The sequence below is a fragment of the Peromyscus maniculatus genome, chromosome X (assembly GCF_049852395.1).
Source record: "Peromyscus maniculatus bairdii isolate BWxNUB_F1_BW_parent chromosome X, HU_Pman_BW_mat_3.1, whole genome shotgun sequence".
Lineage (NCBI taxonomy): Eukaryota > Metazoa > Chordata > Mammalia > Rodentia > Cricetidae > Peromyscus > Peromyscus maniculatus.
The window spans coordinates 83760620-83778554 of record NC_134875.1 but is presented as its reverse complement, the minus strand read 5'-3'; the positions used below and the strand labels follow the sequence as shown (position 1 = coordinate 83778554).

The window sequence follows — 17935 nt, the reverse complement described above, 5'->3', positions numbered from 1 at the left end:
TTTCTGTATATGGATGTTTGCCTACGTGTATGTCTGTATACCACATGTGTGCCTCTAGGTGATTTTAGATTGTATATGGATTTACTTTCGCAACACAGGAAGGCATTATAAAAGTAATGTTTGTTGAGAGAACCTCGTACCCCTGAGTTAGAGCAACACCATGCAAGAGGTAATATTGCTCCCACGTCGCAGGGGAAAACCGCAGTTCAGACAGACCGCACAGTAGGGCTGGAGCTGTAGAGCTGACAGTTTCTGTAGTCAAGGCCAAAGCCTTTGCTGTATAAAGAAACTTCTAGAGATGGAGACGAGCTGCCCCTGTGCACAGACTCTGAGAGTTCTTTTTGCTTAGACAGAGATCAGGCATGTGTCACGCACCTGCTCTGCGCCTCCCGCACCCTCAGGAACTCCAAGCGTCCCAGTGGCCCCCTGAAAAGGTGAAACAGATGAAGCCGAATGACTGTGGGGATCTAGGGCCCATCTGATGAGTCACATCCCATCGACAGAATCGCCAGCGGTCTCCTTGCCTGTGCGTGCTCAGAGCTTGCGACTCCCTCAGGCCGCCACTGACGTGCAGTGTGGGGTGGGAAAACCGAGAAATTATGCGTGGCTAATTGCAGAGCAGCAAGCAGGAAGGAATGTGTGATGCCAGGGGCTCCCACTGGGGCAGAAGTCTGGTGTCATGTGTTGCTGAACAGCTGCGGGAGAACTCGTCTGGACCCTTGGATGCAGAGGGCTGGGTCTGACAGACTTGGGCTGTGAGTAGCTGTTGTGGCGGATGTATCATACCGCATCTAGGAACTTTCCTCTGGAATCTTCCTCTGCTTTCTTTGCCACCCTGTCCCCTCTAGTCACCTCCAGCTCCGGCCATAGCTAAGAAAGGAACTACGTAGGAAGACCTCAGGCCCAGGGCCAAGGGGTTCCTCAACACCTGACATTGTCCACAGACGCATTTCAGGGTCACCAAAATGTGCCCGCCCAGCTGGGTGCGTGCACTAGACCTCTGGACCAAGAGCTCCAGGCCAGCTGTGGTGGGGGAAAGGTAGGTCAGGATGGAGTGAGGAAGCCAGAAGCCCGGCTAAGAGATTTCCTTCTTCAGACTCTATGGGAAGTCAGAATCCATGGCCCAAGTACCTCCTCTGGTCCTACAAGCACAACTATTGTATTCCTTACTCAGGCTGTGTGTGTGTGTGTGTGTGTGTGTGTGTGTGTGTGTGTGTGTGTGTGTGTGTGTGTGTGTGTGTGTTGCTAGGGTTGGAACTCAGACTTCACACATGCTGAGCAAATGTTGTATCTGAGCTATCCTAGCCCTATCCCATCATTCTTTATTGAGGGCTCCCCGTGAGCCCAGCGCCAGTCTAAGATATTTAAATTCATTAGTTCTTTAATCCTTAAAAGAAAGATCAAGAACCTGAGGAAAGAGAGGAAGAATAGCTCATCAAAGGTCACCCAGGGAGTAAATGACAGCGCCAGCATGTGCTCCACGCAGAGCGAGCATACCGCCCGACCAGCCCCACTTGATGCCCAGGAAGAGAATGGAATTTAGGAGGTTAGTGGCATCAGGGGCAGGCCTGGATTGTCCTCTTCTGTCTCTGCTGTTAAACTGCTGTGTGACCTTAGGCACATTGCTCAGCCTCTCTCAGCTGCCTCCTGTTTTCGAAGAGTCAGAGTTGGAAAATGTCAGGCTCCCGAACCTTTGAAAGTCGATATTGTGAAAAGCAGTATCAGCAGGAGGTGGTGGAGACTCAGAATGTCCCAGAGAGACAAAGGATGAGAAGGCGACCTGGGTGTGCCTTGGCTTTCCTCCGCGGTGGAAGCAGGCCTGGAAAGGAGACTTGTCGCCCGTGGCTGTGACTCACACCACCTCCTCAGCAGCCATGCTCTGAGTGGCCACATGGACCAGGTGGGCAGGATGAAGATGGCCAGGTTCAGCAGGCACACCTACACAGTGGGCTATTGCTGCCACCTAGGGGACAGTGGCGACCTGGAGCTCGGACCGTACGGAGCCGGGACGTAGCCACTTGCCGCACATTCCCTGTCTCCTGCTGGTTTCCGGAGTGGAGAGGGGCAGCCGGGCCCTGTTCAGCAGTGGGGAGGGGACTGAGGCGGAGAGAGGCAAGTGCTGCCTCTGTTTAGGGAGTTATAAATAAACCCATCTGGAAGTGTTTGGGGCTGTGAGAGCCGGGAGCTGGCCCCGCAGTTCAGGCCATGTGGTGTATATTTCCATCCCCAGCAGCCCCCCAGTCCCCAGAGACTGTCTGAGCCGGGCAGGAACGTCTCAGGCACCACCTCAACGACCAGCCCCCACCCAGGCCTCTTCTGCTCTGCTGAAATACACAAGATCATGGCTGAGCACTACTTTGAACTTTTCAGGGGCTCCTAGAGGCTGGATAAATGAATGGATGATTTTTTGTAGTTCAGCATTTAGCTTGCTAGGCGGGAGTCAGTGATGGAAGTGAAGCATGCTGGGGGTTTTAGGATTACCTTAGCAGGCAGCTAAGGCCGGTCTGGATATAAAGGCACTGTCTGGGCCTGTTTGTCTCTCTGTCTCTAGCACTGAGCAGCACGCTGCTCAGTCCGAATGAAGCCATGAGATGATTTATTAAACACTTAGTGCACACCCTTCTGTGCTAGACAAGGAGGACACACAAGAACAGTCTCAGGGAGTTTGAACTCACAGTTCGAGTTGCCCCCTAATCCATGGGGTATCACCTCCAAGACATCTAGTGGGTATCTCAATTGTTTTTCCCTTTATAAAACCCTATGATGAGGCCCAACTGATAAACTAGTCATAGGAGGAGGTTAACAATAACTAATAATGAAACAGGATCCTTATAACTAGAAAATGAAAAAAAAGTTATTTAAAAACTAACAATTGTTATTTCTGGAATTTTCCCCTTTATGTTTTTAGACTACAGTTGCCAGTGAGTAGGGGAACCTTCAGAAAGTGAAACCACGGGTGTGGTGTGGAGGCAACTGCACTGTTGGCAATTGGGGTTACACAGTTCTTTGCAGTGTGAGACTCTCCTTCGAAATGTGGGGCACTCAATGCCCTGACTTCCTGGCCTGACATGGCAGTTGTACTCTGGAGCCATTGTGACAACCAGACATGCCTCCAGATACTTCCAGGTGAAGAAGGGACGAGCTCTGGCTGCAGGTCCCCTGCAAGGAACTTGACAGTAGGAAGAGAAGGAGATGCTTCTCCACCATGAGATGCTAAGCCAGCCCTCTATGGTGACGGGCACATTGATGCTATAGAACGGGCAAGTTGTGTTTGGCCCAAAAGTATAAAATGACCCTTAGTTGCTGGGTCAGACCCTAGAAACCCACAAGACCAGGGTTCTACCAAACTTGATTTGGGCCAATAAGCAAACATAAGCATGGCGCTTAGGGACATGGTGGCGAGATGATTACTTGGGAATGCCCAAAGGCAACTGGAACCCAGGACAGGTGAGAGGGTGGGAGGTGGAGCTGGATGGGAATGCACTATGGTAGAAGTTGCACTAGAGGCCTGAACTCCGTTAAAATGGCCTCAGGTTAAGGTACAGGGAGCCCATCAGAGATGAGCACTCAGACGCAGTTCAGAGCAAACTGAAAGTCTTTACTCCAGGCAGTCGGGACTACACTCAGGTATTCGGGACCCAAGTGTAGCCTTGAGTGTTTAGGGTAAGGGGTTTTTAAAGGTCAAATCCGCATCCTGGTATCTCACTTGGCAGTTGCTGGGTGTGTGTGTGTGTGTGTGTGTGTGTGTGTGTGTGTGTATGTGTGTCTGCACAAACAGGCAGTTTAACAGAAGCTAAGATAAATTATCTGGGGCATCTTGACCTCAGGTTCCTAGGACAGAGTTGGGTAAATTTCCACAGGATTCTCCATCAAGGAGCTCAAAGTCAAGTTAAAACTAAAATGGCCTCAGCAAGAATCCAAGATGGGCCGGGCAGTGGTGGCGCACGCCTTTAATCCCAGCCAGCACTCGGGAGGCAGAGCCAGGCGGATCTCTGTGAGGCCAACCTGAGCTACCAAGTGAGTTCCAGGAAAAGGCACAAAGCTACACAGAGAAACCCTGTCTTGAAAAACCAAAAAAAAAAAAAAAAAAAGAATCCAAGATGGAGGAACCTCTGCACTGTCTTGCCCTGTCTGTCACACTGGGAAGGGTGAAGAACAGTGGCAGATTCAGGCCCATCAGACAACACGCCGGCCCTGCTGTCTCTTCTCTGGCGCTCGCTTACGTTCTTGGGGTGAGCATCCTCATCCAGTGCTTCAGCTTGTGTCAGGACCATGACAACAGTGTCCTGACTGGTCTCTTCTGGTTCTCTGCCTTCTGGAATAATCATTTTAGTTGTGATGGGGTTAGAATCCAAGGCTTCCCATGGCTGGGCCAGCCATCCACTCAGCCAAATTCTCTAAAGTCCTGGCTTTTACCATGTCCCGCCAGCACTTACCAAGTGCTAACTACTGAGCCTTGCCTTCTGACCTCCATGGCCCACCCCCTGTCACCTGTCATTCTGGCCAGCTGGCTCCAAGTCACTTTTTCCGGGCTCCCTGCTTCCCCGGGTCCCAGACCTGGCTCTAGGGCCACCGAACTCAAAGCCTGCACTGCCCGTCTCTCCTCCATTATCCAATGCCCTTTGAACCTTTCTCACTGCAGAGTGAATGCCCAGGGTTCAAGACTCAACTGAAGTGTTTCATCTTTACGAAAGCCTTCCCTAGTCCCTGAGACAAGCAGCCACCCCCCCCCCCCCCGACTCTCTGGTCAGTCTCCCTACTAACCAGCGAGTTGCCTTCGGGCATCATCCGGGCTCCATTTGGCTTTGCCATCCTCTTCTCACTCCCCAGTGGGAACAAAAGGGAGGGTGCAGACTGACACTGATAGATGACCCCCCAACTGGGCCTGGCCTGGGCCAGGGGGTCCACTTGAACCACTCTCCATAGCTGTTTCCCTGTGACTACTATATTTAGGTGGGGGGGGGGGTTGAAAGAGTCAATGAAGGAACGGACCAATGGAGGGCCAAAGTCAGGGACAGAGAGGGAGAGAGGAATGGGAAAAGGATGAGCAGAAAGGATAAAGAAGGAAAGGCGCATGGGGGGGGCGGTGGGGGGGCAAAGGCCCTTTAGCAGTTTCCAGTCAAAGGGTACAGAGTGGGGTAAGAAAGACTTGAGGTTCTGGAGGTGGAAGCTGCTGCTGTGATGGGTCAGCCGAGTATATAGTTCTTAATGGGCATTAGTGCCCTTCGGTGGCAAGCAGTTCACAGAAGTGTGTCCTGCTAGGACCAAGTGACAGCCAACCAGGATGCCCCTTTGTAAAGAGCAGAAGCAAGCGTGGGCACAAGAGCTGCCAAGCTCCTCAGAGAGCTCTCAAGGACGCCAATAGGCCCTGGCACCCCAGAACTGCCGCACCCCACAAGACTGGCTCTTGCCCAGGAAGATGGACACAGGGAGAGAAGAGACAAATTCTGGGCAACCAGGATTCCGGAGCCTGTGCCAGACACGTGTGACACACAGAGCTCATTTGACCTTTACTATGATTCTGTGCGGTAGAGAATGAGCCCATTTTTTAGATCAGAAAACTGAGGTCCTGGCCAGGTTCAGAATATCGCCCAAGGACACCCAGCTTGAGAGAGTTGGACCCAGGGTTCTAATGTAGGTTATCCCTCCCCTTAATGAGTGGACCAAGACCCAGAGGCTGGCAGCAAATTGATGTCCAGCATTTCTGACTTTGGCTATGGGGCTCATTTCTTTGGATTGATTTATGTAAGTGTCAACAAAAGACCAGCAGTTTTTTTCAAGCTTTGGAATGGGCCCTCAGAATCATGTGCTGTCTTCCACTTTCCAGCTGGGTGCCTTTGCTTAGGGGTTCATGAATTTGAAGCAGCAAGTTCAGCCCAAGAATCTGCAGTGTGCACAGGAACTCGCAGGGCATTTTTTGTCCTGAAACACACCCAAATGTGGGCGCTTGCAGCCTGGGGCCAGGCTTTCCATCCCCTCCCTCTCAGCGACCTCACCAGTATATGATACTTCTGGTGCTTGCCTAGGCTCCCATCCCACCCCATCCCACCCCACCCCAGTCCCGTCTTTTAATTTCTTTCAGATGTCGCCTCTACACTGTCCCCACTGCGGTCCATTGCTTTCGCTCAGTGGGTGATATATGCCTTCTGTCTGTTGGCAGCTGTGAATGACAGGAAGCTGGACAGGGCAAATTAGGACAGCTTTTCTTGGAATTCTGAGGTTGATGTAGTTAGGCTAGCTTATGCAGGTAGAGTGGCTGGTGCCAGCCAGGGGCCCAGTGCAAGAGGAAAAATGACATGTCGCACCCCGACTCCCCAGTACGGGTTTGGCTTTGAGGTGGGACAGTATAACTAGAAAGCCCATGATGGCTGTTTTCTGGACTCACTCTGGAGTCAGGAATAGACTAGAACCCTTCGGGCTTCCCGGAGCTGTGTGTCCTGAACGGGTGACAGTATGCTAAGATGTTCCTGCACAGGTGACAATGTGTTAGGATGCTCCTTCAGGGGTGACAGTGTGTTAGGATGCTCCTGCATGGGTGACAGTGTGTTAGGATGCTCCTGCATGGGTGACAGTGTGTTAGGATGCTCCTGCATGGGTGACAGTGTGTTAGGATGCTCCTGCATGGTGACAGTGTGTTAGGATGCTCCTGCATGGGTGACAGTGTGTTAGGATGCTCCTGTTACACAGAATCCTTCTGAAATCTTGCTGACAAGAGAACTCTTGTTGACTCACACAATGACGTGGAGAGGAACAAGACGCTGGTCTTGGGTTGGGGCTTGTGCTCTGGCCATCTTAGTGGAGCAGGACACCTCAGAAACACTTTCAAAGGAAGGATAAGAGCAGATGGGCAAATATGAGCAAAGCAAATGATATACCTGTGTGAAATTTTTGTAATAAAATCTACCGTTCTGTACAATGAATATGTGCAAATAAAAATAAAATTTATTGAGAATCTGAGCTGGCTAAGATTAGCAGCGGTTAGCAGAGCAAAGCAGAAAGATTTTGAGTTTGAGGCCAGCCTGGGCTACACAGCAAGATCCTGCCTGAAACGTAAACAAACAAACAAAAAAACCAAATCTAAACAACAAAGAATGTAAGGGCTTCTTCCACCCTCTGTGTGCAGAGGTTTGCCTAGAAGGATTTGGGTACAGCCGTCACAGAGGCCCTGCTCAGAAAGAGCGCGGAAAGCAATGTCCTCACCCCAATTCCCTTTTTCTTCTCTTGTCCTTACAGGTGCCTGCTACTGGGCGGACGGGATTCACAGCCAGAGGGCCAGGGAGCTTGTGGAGGAAGCCAGCACAGGTCAGCTACAAGGACCAAACTGGATGTGTGTGTGTGTGTGGGGGGGGTGATGGGGGGGGAGTGGGTGGATATACGGAGTAACAAGTAGAAAATGATCAGGCAGACTGCCTGTTTGGGGAGCTGGCTTCTCCATTCCCAACCTCCAGGGAGGTGCCACTTTCTCAGTGAGACCTTCTCTGGCCACGTTCCTCAAATGGCGCTTCTCATTCCCCATCACCTCACACCCTTTCCCCATGCTGCTGTTCACAATAGCACTTAATGCCACCCACCGGCTAAGTTTCTCATTCAGCCTGGCCATTGCCTGCTCTCCCAGTAGAACGGGAGCCCCAGCAGGGCAAGGACTTTGTGTTGAGCACCGCTATTGTGGCCATCTGGCACATAGCAGGTACTCAACAAATGGTGGATGAGGAAATAATTGACAGGATGCACTGGCTGGGGCCACCCAAGGTGAGTCTGTCCTTAGCCTTATGTGGTGGGTTGTAGGCATCCAGCCTTTACTCAGCTGCTCAACCGCTGCCGTGGCTTCAGGTCTGAAGATGGGGAAGCCTTGGCTGTTCCCAGGATTGTGGCTGGATGACACTTGGTTGACCATAGCCTTCTCGGGGATGTTGCTCTGTTGTCTTCGGCGTATTATTTAAGTGGTTATTAGCCTCAGCTGCAAGTGGGCCTGTTTCAAAATGAGAAGGATCAGAGCCACTTCCTTCGGGCTCAAGGGCAGGGGGCTGGGAGCTATGTCCCTGGCCACCATGCTGCTGAAACATGTCAAATCCAGATGAGCAAGGCAGATGTGAATTCCTACAACACTGCAGTTGTGCCCAGGATGTTTTTATAACACAAATAATATGAATATATTCTCAGTAATATTTGTGTTGTTCCAGCACTGGTGATGGAACCCAGGATCTTGTCATGCTAGGCAGTCACTCTGCCACTGAGCTGCACCCCTAGCCCATGAATACATTCTTATTGCAAACAAAATCAATTTGGCTGCTTTTAAAATCCTCTCTGTAGTCACCCTGCTCCCCAGAGGTAGCCACTGTTCCCAGTGTGGAGTGTTCACCTTCTTTCGGGTCTTCATCCCTGTGTAGACCTTGGTTTTACATGGAAACTTGAAAACAAACAATCAATCAGTGGTGTACTAAACAGTGATCTGTACCTCGCTTTTTTCACTTAACGTATGTCTTGGGAACCTCTTGTGCCAGGATGTGCATCTAACTCACTGTTCTCATAATTAAATTTTTATTTTTAAATCTTTGTAGAGTTACCTGCCATTTCAAAAATAATACAGGTGTTCTTTGCCCAACTTTTTGCTATGGTTAGATGTGGTGGTAATCTAATTGTACTGAAATGTGATTTTGATTGTATGTTAATAAATAAAGTTGCCCGGGGGTCAGAGCTATTAGAGCCATAGCAAGAGTGTGGTGGTGGTGGTGGCACACGCCTTTAATCCCATAGATATCTGTGTGTTCAGGGATACAGCCAGCATTGGAGACATATGCCTTTAAGACCTAGGGGGCTGTACATTCAGACAGTGACGAGGCAGTCACGTGTTTGGGTTTACAACCAATGAGAAGGCAGAACAAAATACTTTAAATAGACGAACAGACAGGAAATAGAACCCTCATTCGGGAAGCTGGGACAACGCAGGCGGAAGGGTGAGATTTTAGCTCTGAGCTCTGACCTCTTGGCTTTCTCTTTTGCATTATTTCTGTGTTTCTTATTTAATAAGACGGTTGGTTACATCTATAGTTAGAAATCCAGGACAACACACAAGCAGGATGCTGAGACTGACTGCCATGAAATAGCATTTCCACACTACCAGGCCATGCCTACCCAATGCCTGTTTAACCCCTATCTATTTGTGCACATATGCCTAATCCAGCCATGGTGTGAAAGTCAGAGGACAATTTGCAGGAGCTACTTCTCTCCTTCCTGGATCTCAGGTCATCAGGCTTAGTGGCAAGCTCCTTTAGCCACTCAGCCACTTCACTAGGCCCCCATTTCTTTGTTTTATTTCATTGACTATATTTATTGTACATTATACTATGGTACATGCAAGTATATGTTGTACATTGAATACATTGCCCATACTCTCTCCCTAGCCTGTCTTCCCCACCTTCATATTAGTCCCCTTTGGGAAAGTTTCACTTCTACTTCCATGTCATACATAAATGATTTTATGTATCTATATAAAACCTAGGAATCACAAACGAGAGGAAACATATATTTGTCTGTCTAAGGCTGGCTTAATTTGCTTAATATGAATATCTCCCCTTGGATCTATTTTTCTGCAAATGATATAACAACTCTGTTCCATTTCTTGAATTAGGTCATTTCAACAAAGATTAGGTAGAAAATGCAATCATACATCATGTGACCTTTAGGGATTTCTTTCCATTGCCACCATTATCTAGAGTAGTTGTTCTCAACCTGTGGGTCACGACCCCTTTGGGGGCTGTATATCAGACTTCCTGCATATCAGATACTTACATTGAGATTCGTAACAGTAGCAAAATTTCAGTTATGAAGTAGCAATGAAATAATTTTATGGTCAGGGATTGCCCCAACATGAGGAACAATATTAAAGGGTCAGAGCATTAGGAAGGTTGAGAAGCATGACTCTAGAACATTCTCATCGGAGTCATCACACACGTCAATATTCGGATTCATTCACTGTTTATTTATACCATAGTCCTCCTTTGTTTTGCTGGGTCATTTTTTACTTTTTTTATTCATTTTACATACCAATCACAGATCCCCCTCTCATCCTTCCTTCAGTCCCCCAACCTATCCCCCATCCCCTCCTCCAAAAGGGTAAGGCCTTCTGTGCGGGCACAGCAAAGCCTGGTACATTCAGTTGAGGCAGGACCAAGCCCCCCACCCCCACCCCCGCATCAAGGCTGAGCAAGGTATCCCACCATAGGTAATGGGCTCCAGAAAGCCAGCTCATACACCAGAGATAGATTCTGATTCCACTGACAGGGAGCCCTCAAACAGACCAAGCTACACAACTGTCTCCTGTATGCATATGGTCTAGTCCAGTCCCATGCAGGTTCCACAGCTGTTGGTTTAAAGTTTGTGAGTTCCCATGAGCTTGGTTCAGTTGTCTCTGTAGGTTTCCCCATCATGATCTTGACCCCCCCCCTTGCTCATATAATCCCACTTCCCTCTCTTCAACTGGACTCCCAGAGCTCGGCCTGGTGCTTTTGCTGCATAGTTTTCTGTGGTCTTGACCGATCACAGAAAGTTTATCCATTCACATTTTGGAGGACATCTGTAGTGTTTGCTGGGTTTGACTTTTACCAATAACACTGGGATGGGCATTTGCCTAGCAGATTTTTAGTGGACTTCAGCTTGAATTTCTCTGGGACAGATGCCCAAGAGTGCAGTTGTTGGATCGTATGGTACTTGCACGTTTAGTTTTCAAAGAACCTGCCAAATTGCTTTCCAGAATACCCTACCATTTACATTCCCACCAGCAATGTATGAGGGATCCAATTTCTAGACACTTTCATCAACATTTTGTGTTGTCACATTTTAGTAAAATTTTAGACATTCAGATAGGTGTGTGCTAATGTCTCGCTGTGGTTTTAATTTGCATTTCCCTGGTGGTTACTGATGTTGAACATCTTCTCATGGACTGATTTGACAACCATGTCTCCTCTTCGGTAAATGTCTATTTATGTCTTTAGCTCATTTTCTGGTTGGGTTGTTTGAGTTTTTAACTGCTGAGTTTTCAGAATTCTTTATACATTATAGATTCAAGTGCTTGGTTAGACATATGTTTTGCAAATATTTCTCCTAGCATTTAACTTTTTAAAAATCCTTTCAGTAGGGTCTTCCACAAGGCAAAAGCCTTAACTTTGATGAAGTACAATTAATTCTCCTTTTGTGAATCTTTTGAGTTAGAGTCTTAGAATGTAGCGCAAGCAGGCCTTGAACTCAAGATCCTCCTGTCTCTGCCTCTTGGTGGTAGAGATTACAGGCCTGTGCCCCAGCTCCCAGCTATGAATAAGATTTGATTATCAGGTAGTGGGCTGGCTTATATGGCCAGCTGTAGATTTCAAGTTGAATTTCCCTTCTTTCTATTTTTCAGATTTTTTTTTAAGTTTATCATGAATGTTAGAGTTTATCACATGCTTTTCTGCATTAATTGACACAATCGTATGTTTTTTTCTTCTTTATTATGTTAATATGGTGGATTAGATCAATTGTGTAGAAATAGTGTAGAATTCTTTGAACTGAGGAGTTTACCAATACAAACTATTGGACCTTGATACTTCCATTTTGAGTTTTCAATTTTAAACTCATTTTTCCTTTTTCTTTCTTTCTTTCTTTTAAAGCTAAGGGACAATTTTATTATAACTTAAAAGAAAACCCCAGGTCAGACAAGCTGCAAACCTCAACAACTTCCCAGAGGAGGAGAATGGGCAGGGAGGGGGCAGAGAGGGAGCCATGCTACTTTAGTTAAATGGGCATGGAGATCAGCCATATGGCTGCCATGAGTCCCATGGCAGAACAGGGGCGTTACTGAAAGACTAAAGCAGCCCAGTGTGTTAGGGAAAGCATACTTAGAACAGAGATAGAAAGAAAACGAATGAAAGTTATGCTTTGCTGAGTAATTCAGAAAAGCAGGCTGGTTTAGGAAGCAGTGTGGCTATGTGTCTCTATAAGAGACGGCAGTAGGGAATTCTGGGAAGGAAAAGTACAGTATCTCATTAAAGGGATAATTATTCCTCCTACTTCTCTAGCTTGGCTTATGGTGATCCTGCCTTCCTAGGAGTGATCTTGCCTTCCTGAAGGATGGTCCCTTGGCCAGATAATTGACCTCGCCAACTGGACTGTTAGGTTTCCATCAAGAGAGACTCTATTTTCTTGATCAGAAATGGTTTCCTTTAATGGGGCCTTTATTGCTACTCTAACACCACTCCCATGAAGAGGTAACTCTAAAATCATTAGGAAATAGGCTGAAAATGGAGGATAGAACCCATCTATACCATGAAAACTTACAGTTCCAGTTCCAAAACTGTCCACCAGAAGGGGTCAGTGTCTAGACTGGAAGAACTCAGTGTTCTTAATGGCTGTAGAGGTTTTTAAATCTGTTTCTTATTAGGTAGATTTTGGAGGTCTATGCTTTTTTTTTTTTTTTTAAAAAAAAGCTGGTTCATTTTATCCAAGTTATCACTGTACAGTTTCGCACAGCATTCTAGATGTCTACTGCTGTGTCCATACCACAGTCCATTAAGTACTATGGATTTAATACTTTGTGTAGTGAATCATTTTCATTCTATTTTCTCCAAAGTGTTTTTAGCGTTCCTTATGCATGCTCCCTGATTTTAGAATGAGTTTGTTAAATTCGATGAATAATTCCTGTGGAGATTTAGCTGGAATAACAGTGAGCTTATAGATTACTTTCAGGAGACCAGGTGGTTTTTCCTTCTTCATGCAACTTTTTCTCCTTTACAGAGACCACTGAAGCTTGCATGATGGGCAGCCAGGGCTAAAGAACACATATAACCCACCTCCCTGACCTACAGTCACGCTCACCACTACCCCGTTTGTGAAGGCCTGAACTCCAGGCTCCAGATGTTAAATATTTATTTTAAATCTCTAACAGGGTGTGGACACTTAGTCTATCGCTCACTGGTACTCCCAAGCAGAGACAATACCTCCTTCTCCTGATCAGAAAGAAACAGAAGGCGTAGCCAAGCATGTAGTCAAGCACTGTCAGGAGATGGTGGGGTGGTGCTTTTCTAGGTAGAGCTCAGCATGAGAGCAAGTCATGATGGGTGGGCTGAGTGGGAATTACCAGTAGGTGCAGAAACATGAGAGAATATTCTTATCTAACTTTCGTCTGTGGCTCCAGAGCAGCGGTTCACATCCTGTGGGTTGCGACCCCTTTGGCAAACCTCTATCTCGGAAAGTATTTACATTACAATTCATATTTTTCATTGTGAGCCTAGCTTTTAATGACTGAGCCATCTCTCCAGCCCTCTATTAGGATTCATAACAGTAGCAAGATCACAGCTACGAAGTAATAACAAGAATAATTTTATGCCTGGGGGTCACCACATGAGGAACTGTATTAAAGAGTCGCAGCATTAGGAAAGTTAAGAAACACTGTCGTGGGACCACACTGCCCAGCACCCATGTCTGTTCAGCGGTGCTACTCACACGGAAGCCAAATGGGCCTTGATGCCTGGCTCAGGGTGGAGCTGTCTGAATGACTCCATAGGCTCACTCAGGTGCAAACCATAGGTCTGCAAAGACATTCGGCACCATGGTGAAGCAGCTAATGTTAGTCCACAGTCCTCCACACTTTCCCCAAAGGAGACAACAGGGACTGGGTTAGGGTTTCTTTGCCTTCTCCAAATGCTGTGTAGGCAAGCTGCTCCGCCCCGACCTATGTTCCATTCAGCCCACAGGATGGGCACTGCCCGCACAAATCTGGATCCTCTTCCCCAAGGTTCTGGCCTCCAAAGCAGAGCTGCAGTCACTGCTCTGTGTTTCTTACCATCTCACCAAAGCAGCAATACATTACTCACATAGAAAACAGAACTGACCGTGGTAAACACCAGAGGCAGGTGCAAAGGCAATGTGGACTTTAACTTGACCCCTGAGCCATACCCACTTGTGGGTTCATGTTCTTTTTTTTTTTTTTTTTTTTTTTTTTTTTTTTTTTTTTTTTTTTTTTGGTTTTTCGAGACAGGGTTTCTCTGTGTAGCTTTGCGCCTTTCCTGGAGCTCACTTGGTAGCCCAGGCTGGCCTCGAACTCACAGAGATCCGCCTGGCTCTGCCTCCCGAGTGCTGGGATTAAAGGCGTGCGCCACCACCGCCCGGCAAACTAAGCTTAAAGCCGGGTGATGGTGGTGGCGGCGCACACTTTTAGGTTAGACCAGCTGTTTTTTTTTTTTTTTTTTTTTTGTTGTTGTTGGGGTTCATGTTCTTGACTCAAACTGCAGACCCTACCAATGTTCCAGGGTCACCTTAGGCATTCCAGTTTCTGGTGCACGTTCCTAATTCACAGTTCCTGCCACTGTCCCCTGATCCTTATTGTTTTAGAGACAAGATCTCACTATGTAGCCCTGGCAGACCTGGAACTCACTCTGTAGCCCAGGCTGGCCTCGAACTCACAGAGATCTGCCTGCCTCTGCCTCCCAAGTGCTGGGATTAAAGGCGTGTGCCACTAGGGTTAGCTCTGTTCCCTGCTCCTTAACCTCAAAACATTTTACACACTCAAGCCCCACACCCACCTGCCTTTCTCGTTAGATGCTATTTTACAGCTTTTCTCTTATTTCTAAAATAGTAAATGTTTGTTATAATGCTCAAATTTCAAAGTCCTGTATGACGTCATGGTCTAACTGACCCTGAGTGTTTCTGGTTTGTGTGTAGGGTGCAGTTTGATGCTGTGAACTTTGGAGTCACAGACGACTGAGTCATGTAGCCCCTCCCCTACTCCTTAGTGGTTTGATCCCTGCCTTCACCCCAACTTTCTCTGGCCCTCACTCAGTACCTGCCCCCACTAGGAGTTGTAATGAATCGATGTGGGGGAGTTAGAGGGAGGAGGGTGGGGGCCTCATTCGACATTGGAAGTGACAAGGGCTTCCAGCGCGCTGGGGTTCAGAACGGGAGCACGGGAGGGCAGAGCAGGTGCTGCCGTCAAGGCTCACTGTCCCCAGGCTGGTTTGCGTGAGCAGAGCATCTCGGCTCGGCTCCGCGCGTCATCAGGCGCGTGCGGAGGCGGTTAGCCGCGGGAGCGGCGGGCGGTGAGTCATGGTCCCCGCGCACCTCCGGAACTGGAGGCTGAGCCTCACAGCCCCCGCCGAGCTCCTTGCTCCTCCCGCTCCTAGGGGCGGGCGAGCGGCAGCGAGGCCGGGGCGGGGCGGCAGGGGGCGCTGCGGTGCAGCTGTTGGCACGCCACACCACGAAAGCTGGAGCTGCCTCTGGCTGGGAAGGGTGGAGCACCAGCCCAGGGGCGGGGCGAGTGGCGAGTGAATGTCAGGGCAGCCTTGATGTTTTGAAGAGAAAGGAAGTGTACTTGAGGATGATTCATCCATTGCGCTGAGTGATGGAGCTATGGACCCCCGCAGGAGAATGACCTTCTTGCTCGGCCCACGCTGTCTAAAGCTGGCAGCATTCTCTTCTCAGAAAGGGTCCCTGATAGAGCGATTTACCTCTTTACAAAATGCATCTGCCCAGCCAGCAACCTTCTTTCCTCTGATGAATGCCACTTGAGGGAAGTGGCCTAAGATTTGAGCTGACAGTAATGCAGGGCAGGAGAAAGAGCTCTACTTATTGGGGACCAAAGTTCCACTGTCGTCTTTTGTCTTGAGATCGCCTTGTGTGTGACCTTGGGCTTTTGCTCAGGATAGAACCCAGAGCCTTGTGCATGCTAGATAAGTGCTGTGCCACCGAGCAGCACCCCAGCCCCAAACTTAAGCTCATTATTCACTCATACAGGATGTGTTCACAGTGCAGAGAAGGGAGGAAGCCAAACGTGAGAACAATGACCCTGAGCAGAAAACAGCTTCTGCTTGCTGCAGGGTTATGCACCTAAGTGGTCTATAATGTTTACTGAGCACATAAATACAAGGGCTTCATGCTGCACACTGGACCGCATTTGTTTTGGTCGCTGATGCATTCTGGGGGATTGCAATAGTTACTGACACATAAGACGCATTCATTTGTCAAATGATAGAGAAACACCTTGAGTGTTTTGTGTTCTCAGAAGAGGGCATGGGACCCAGAAGAGTACAGGATGAAGGCATTAGCTGAGTAGATAGGGGCTAGATGGGGCGCAATACAGACAGAAAAGGGCCTTGGCAAAGCACAGAGTTCGCCATCTATCTGCACCTCCTCGTGCCTCAGTTCCCTCACTCAAGGAGAAAAGCATCGAGATAGCTCTGCAGTCTCTCAGATTCTTCTAGCTCTAAGACTGCTTTCAGAAATGACCCCAGGTATGTAGATTAGGCCCTGTCCAGGACTTTTCAGCTGTTCAGCCACGGAGGCTGAGGGTTTGACCTCTGACGCAGCCCATCTTCAGATTCCAAGCTTGGCTATTCTCGGCGCTCCTCCCCCTCCTCACTCTGTCTTCCCTCGAACTCCCACAGAAGAAATTATCCACGCCATGAATGTCTACACTTGTTTGTGTTTTGCCGTGAGTTTTCTTTGTATTAATTTGTTTCAAAATAAAGTCTTCGTTGTTTACAGATTTTTGTACTAACACAGTTTTGTTGTAGCAAAACAAGTCAGCACTTTTGTACTAAGAATAAAACAAAATCCAACCATAATTTCACCATCCAATGCAGTTCTTGGATTTTGGAATTGCCTTCATTAAAATCCGCACGCGCTGGCACTCCTCGGGATAGAGCTGGCACAGGCTGAGTCTTACATTCCTAACAAAAGCGTGCGCTGAGGACAGTGCTCTCTTACCCTCTCTCGGTTGTCATGCTGGTGGCAAGAGATTTTGGCTGAGACTTCCAAACTCTGATTCTTTAACCAGCTGAGACTCCGCACGCTAAGTCCTCGGGAAAGTTCAGAGGACTTTATCTGTTGCCCCTCGGCTTCCGCACCACTGTATGGAACACTCCCCCCCCCCCCCCCCCCCCCCCCCCCCCGCGAGGCCTTCAGTTGGGTTAGAGTTCCCGCAGAACCACTGTTGAACTCCTTGCTGTGAGGGAGAGCTAGGGAAGGGTGCTTAGGAACCTACTGCCCCATTTGTCAAAGGGGGAATCCCTAAAGCAAGCCCATAGCCGTGGCTGACTAAGATTTTCTCCGCTTATTTAAAGCTCCAGTGTAAATACAAGGATTCTCTTCTGTCTTTAGTCCTCGCTTTTCAGTGTGTGTCCAGTGACATAAATAACGAAGTCTTAGAAGGTGGTTTATACATCTCAGTTTGGGAGACACAGCCAGGGATGGTGCACTCCAGGGGCAGAAGCAGGAGAATTGCCACAAGTTCCAGGTCAACTAAGGCTGCATAGCCAGACGCTGTCTCAAAACAAACAAACAAAAGGGATTATGAGTTAAAGTGTAGATGCTGTTGTTTTTATAAAATTGTTTGAGATGGGGTCTTCCTTGTAGCCCAACTGGCCTTGAACTTGCAGTCCTCCTGCCTCAGCCTCCAGAGTGCTAGGACTGCAGCCATACACTACGACACCTGGCCACACTGTGTTCTATAAGGTCTGGAGCAGAACATAAAAACTTTCTTTTATGTTTTTATTTGGGGTGGTGTTTGTTGATTTTTTTTCAATAGTGTCTCATATTTCAGGCTGGGCTGGAACACACTGCAAGCCTCCTGCCTCAGCCTCCTAAGTGCTAGGATTCCAGGCATGAGTCACCATGCCTAACTTATTGTGAGACAGGGTCTGGCTAAGTTGCCCGGGCTGCTAATCCCTCCTGAGATCCAAGGATTCTTCTGCCAGAGTCTCCTGTAGGTACACAGCTACCATTCATAGATACACTTCAGATTTCCTAACAAGCATTCAAGCTGTGGCGGTGATGCTGCTGGTCCCCAGACCACACTGTGAAGAGCAAAGCTCTGTATTACGGTGTGTCCAACCTACAGCCTAGGAGCTACATGCAGCTAAGGATAACCATGCATGTGGCCCAACTCCAAGTCGTAAAGCTACTTAAAACA

The 17935-nt window shown here is 48.2% G+C and overlaps 1 protein-coding gene across 4 annotated transcripts in view; it reads left to right on the top strand.

Moving 5' to 3' along the window:
* Nhsl2 (NHS like 2) overlaps window positions 1-17935 on the top strand; it is a 254154-nt gene that overhangs the window by 93278 nt on the left and 142941 nt on the right. For all 4 annotated transcript variants that reach the window (XM_015989442.3, XM_015989444.3, XM_076561840.1 and 1 more), the window contains exon 2: window positions 7234-7302. In XM_015989442.3, the coding sequence (XP_015844928.1) occupies window positions 7234-7302 (69 nt within the window). The remainder of the gene's footprint in view (window positions 1-7233; window positions 7303-17935) is intronic.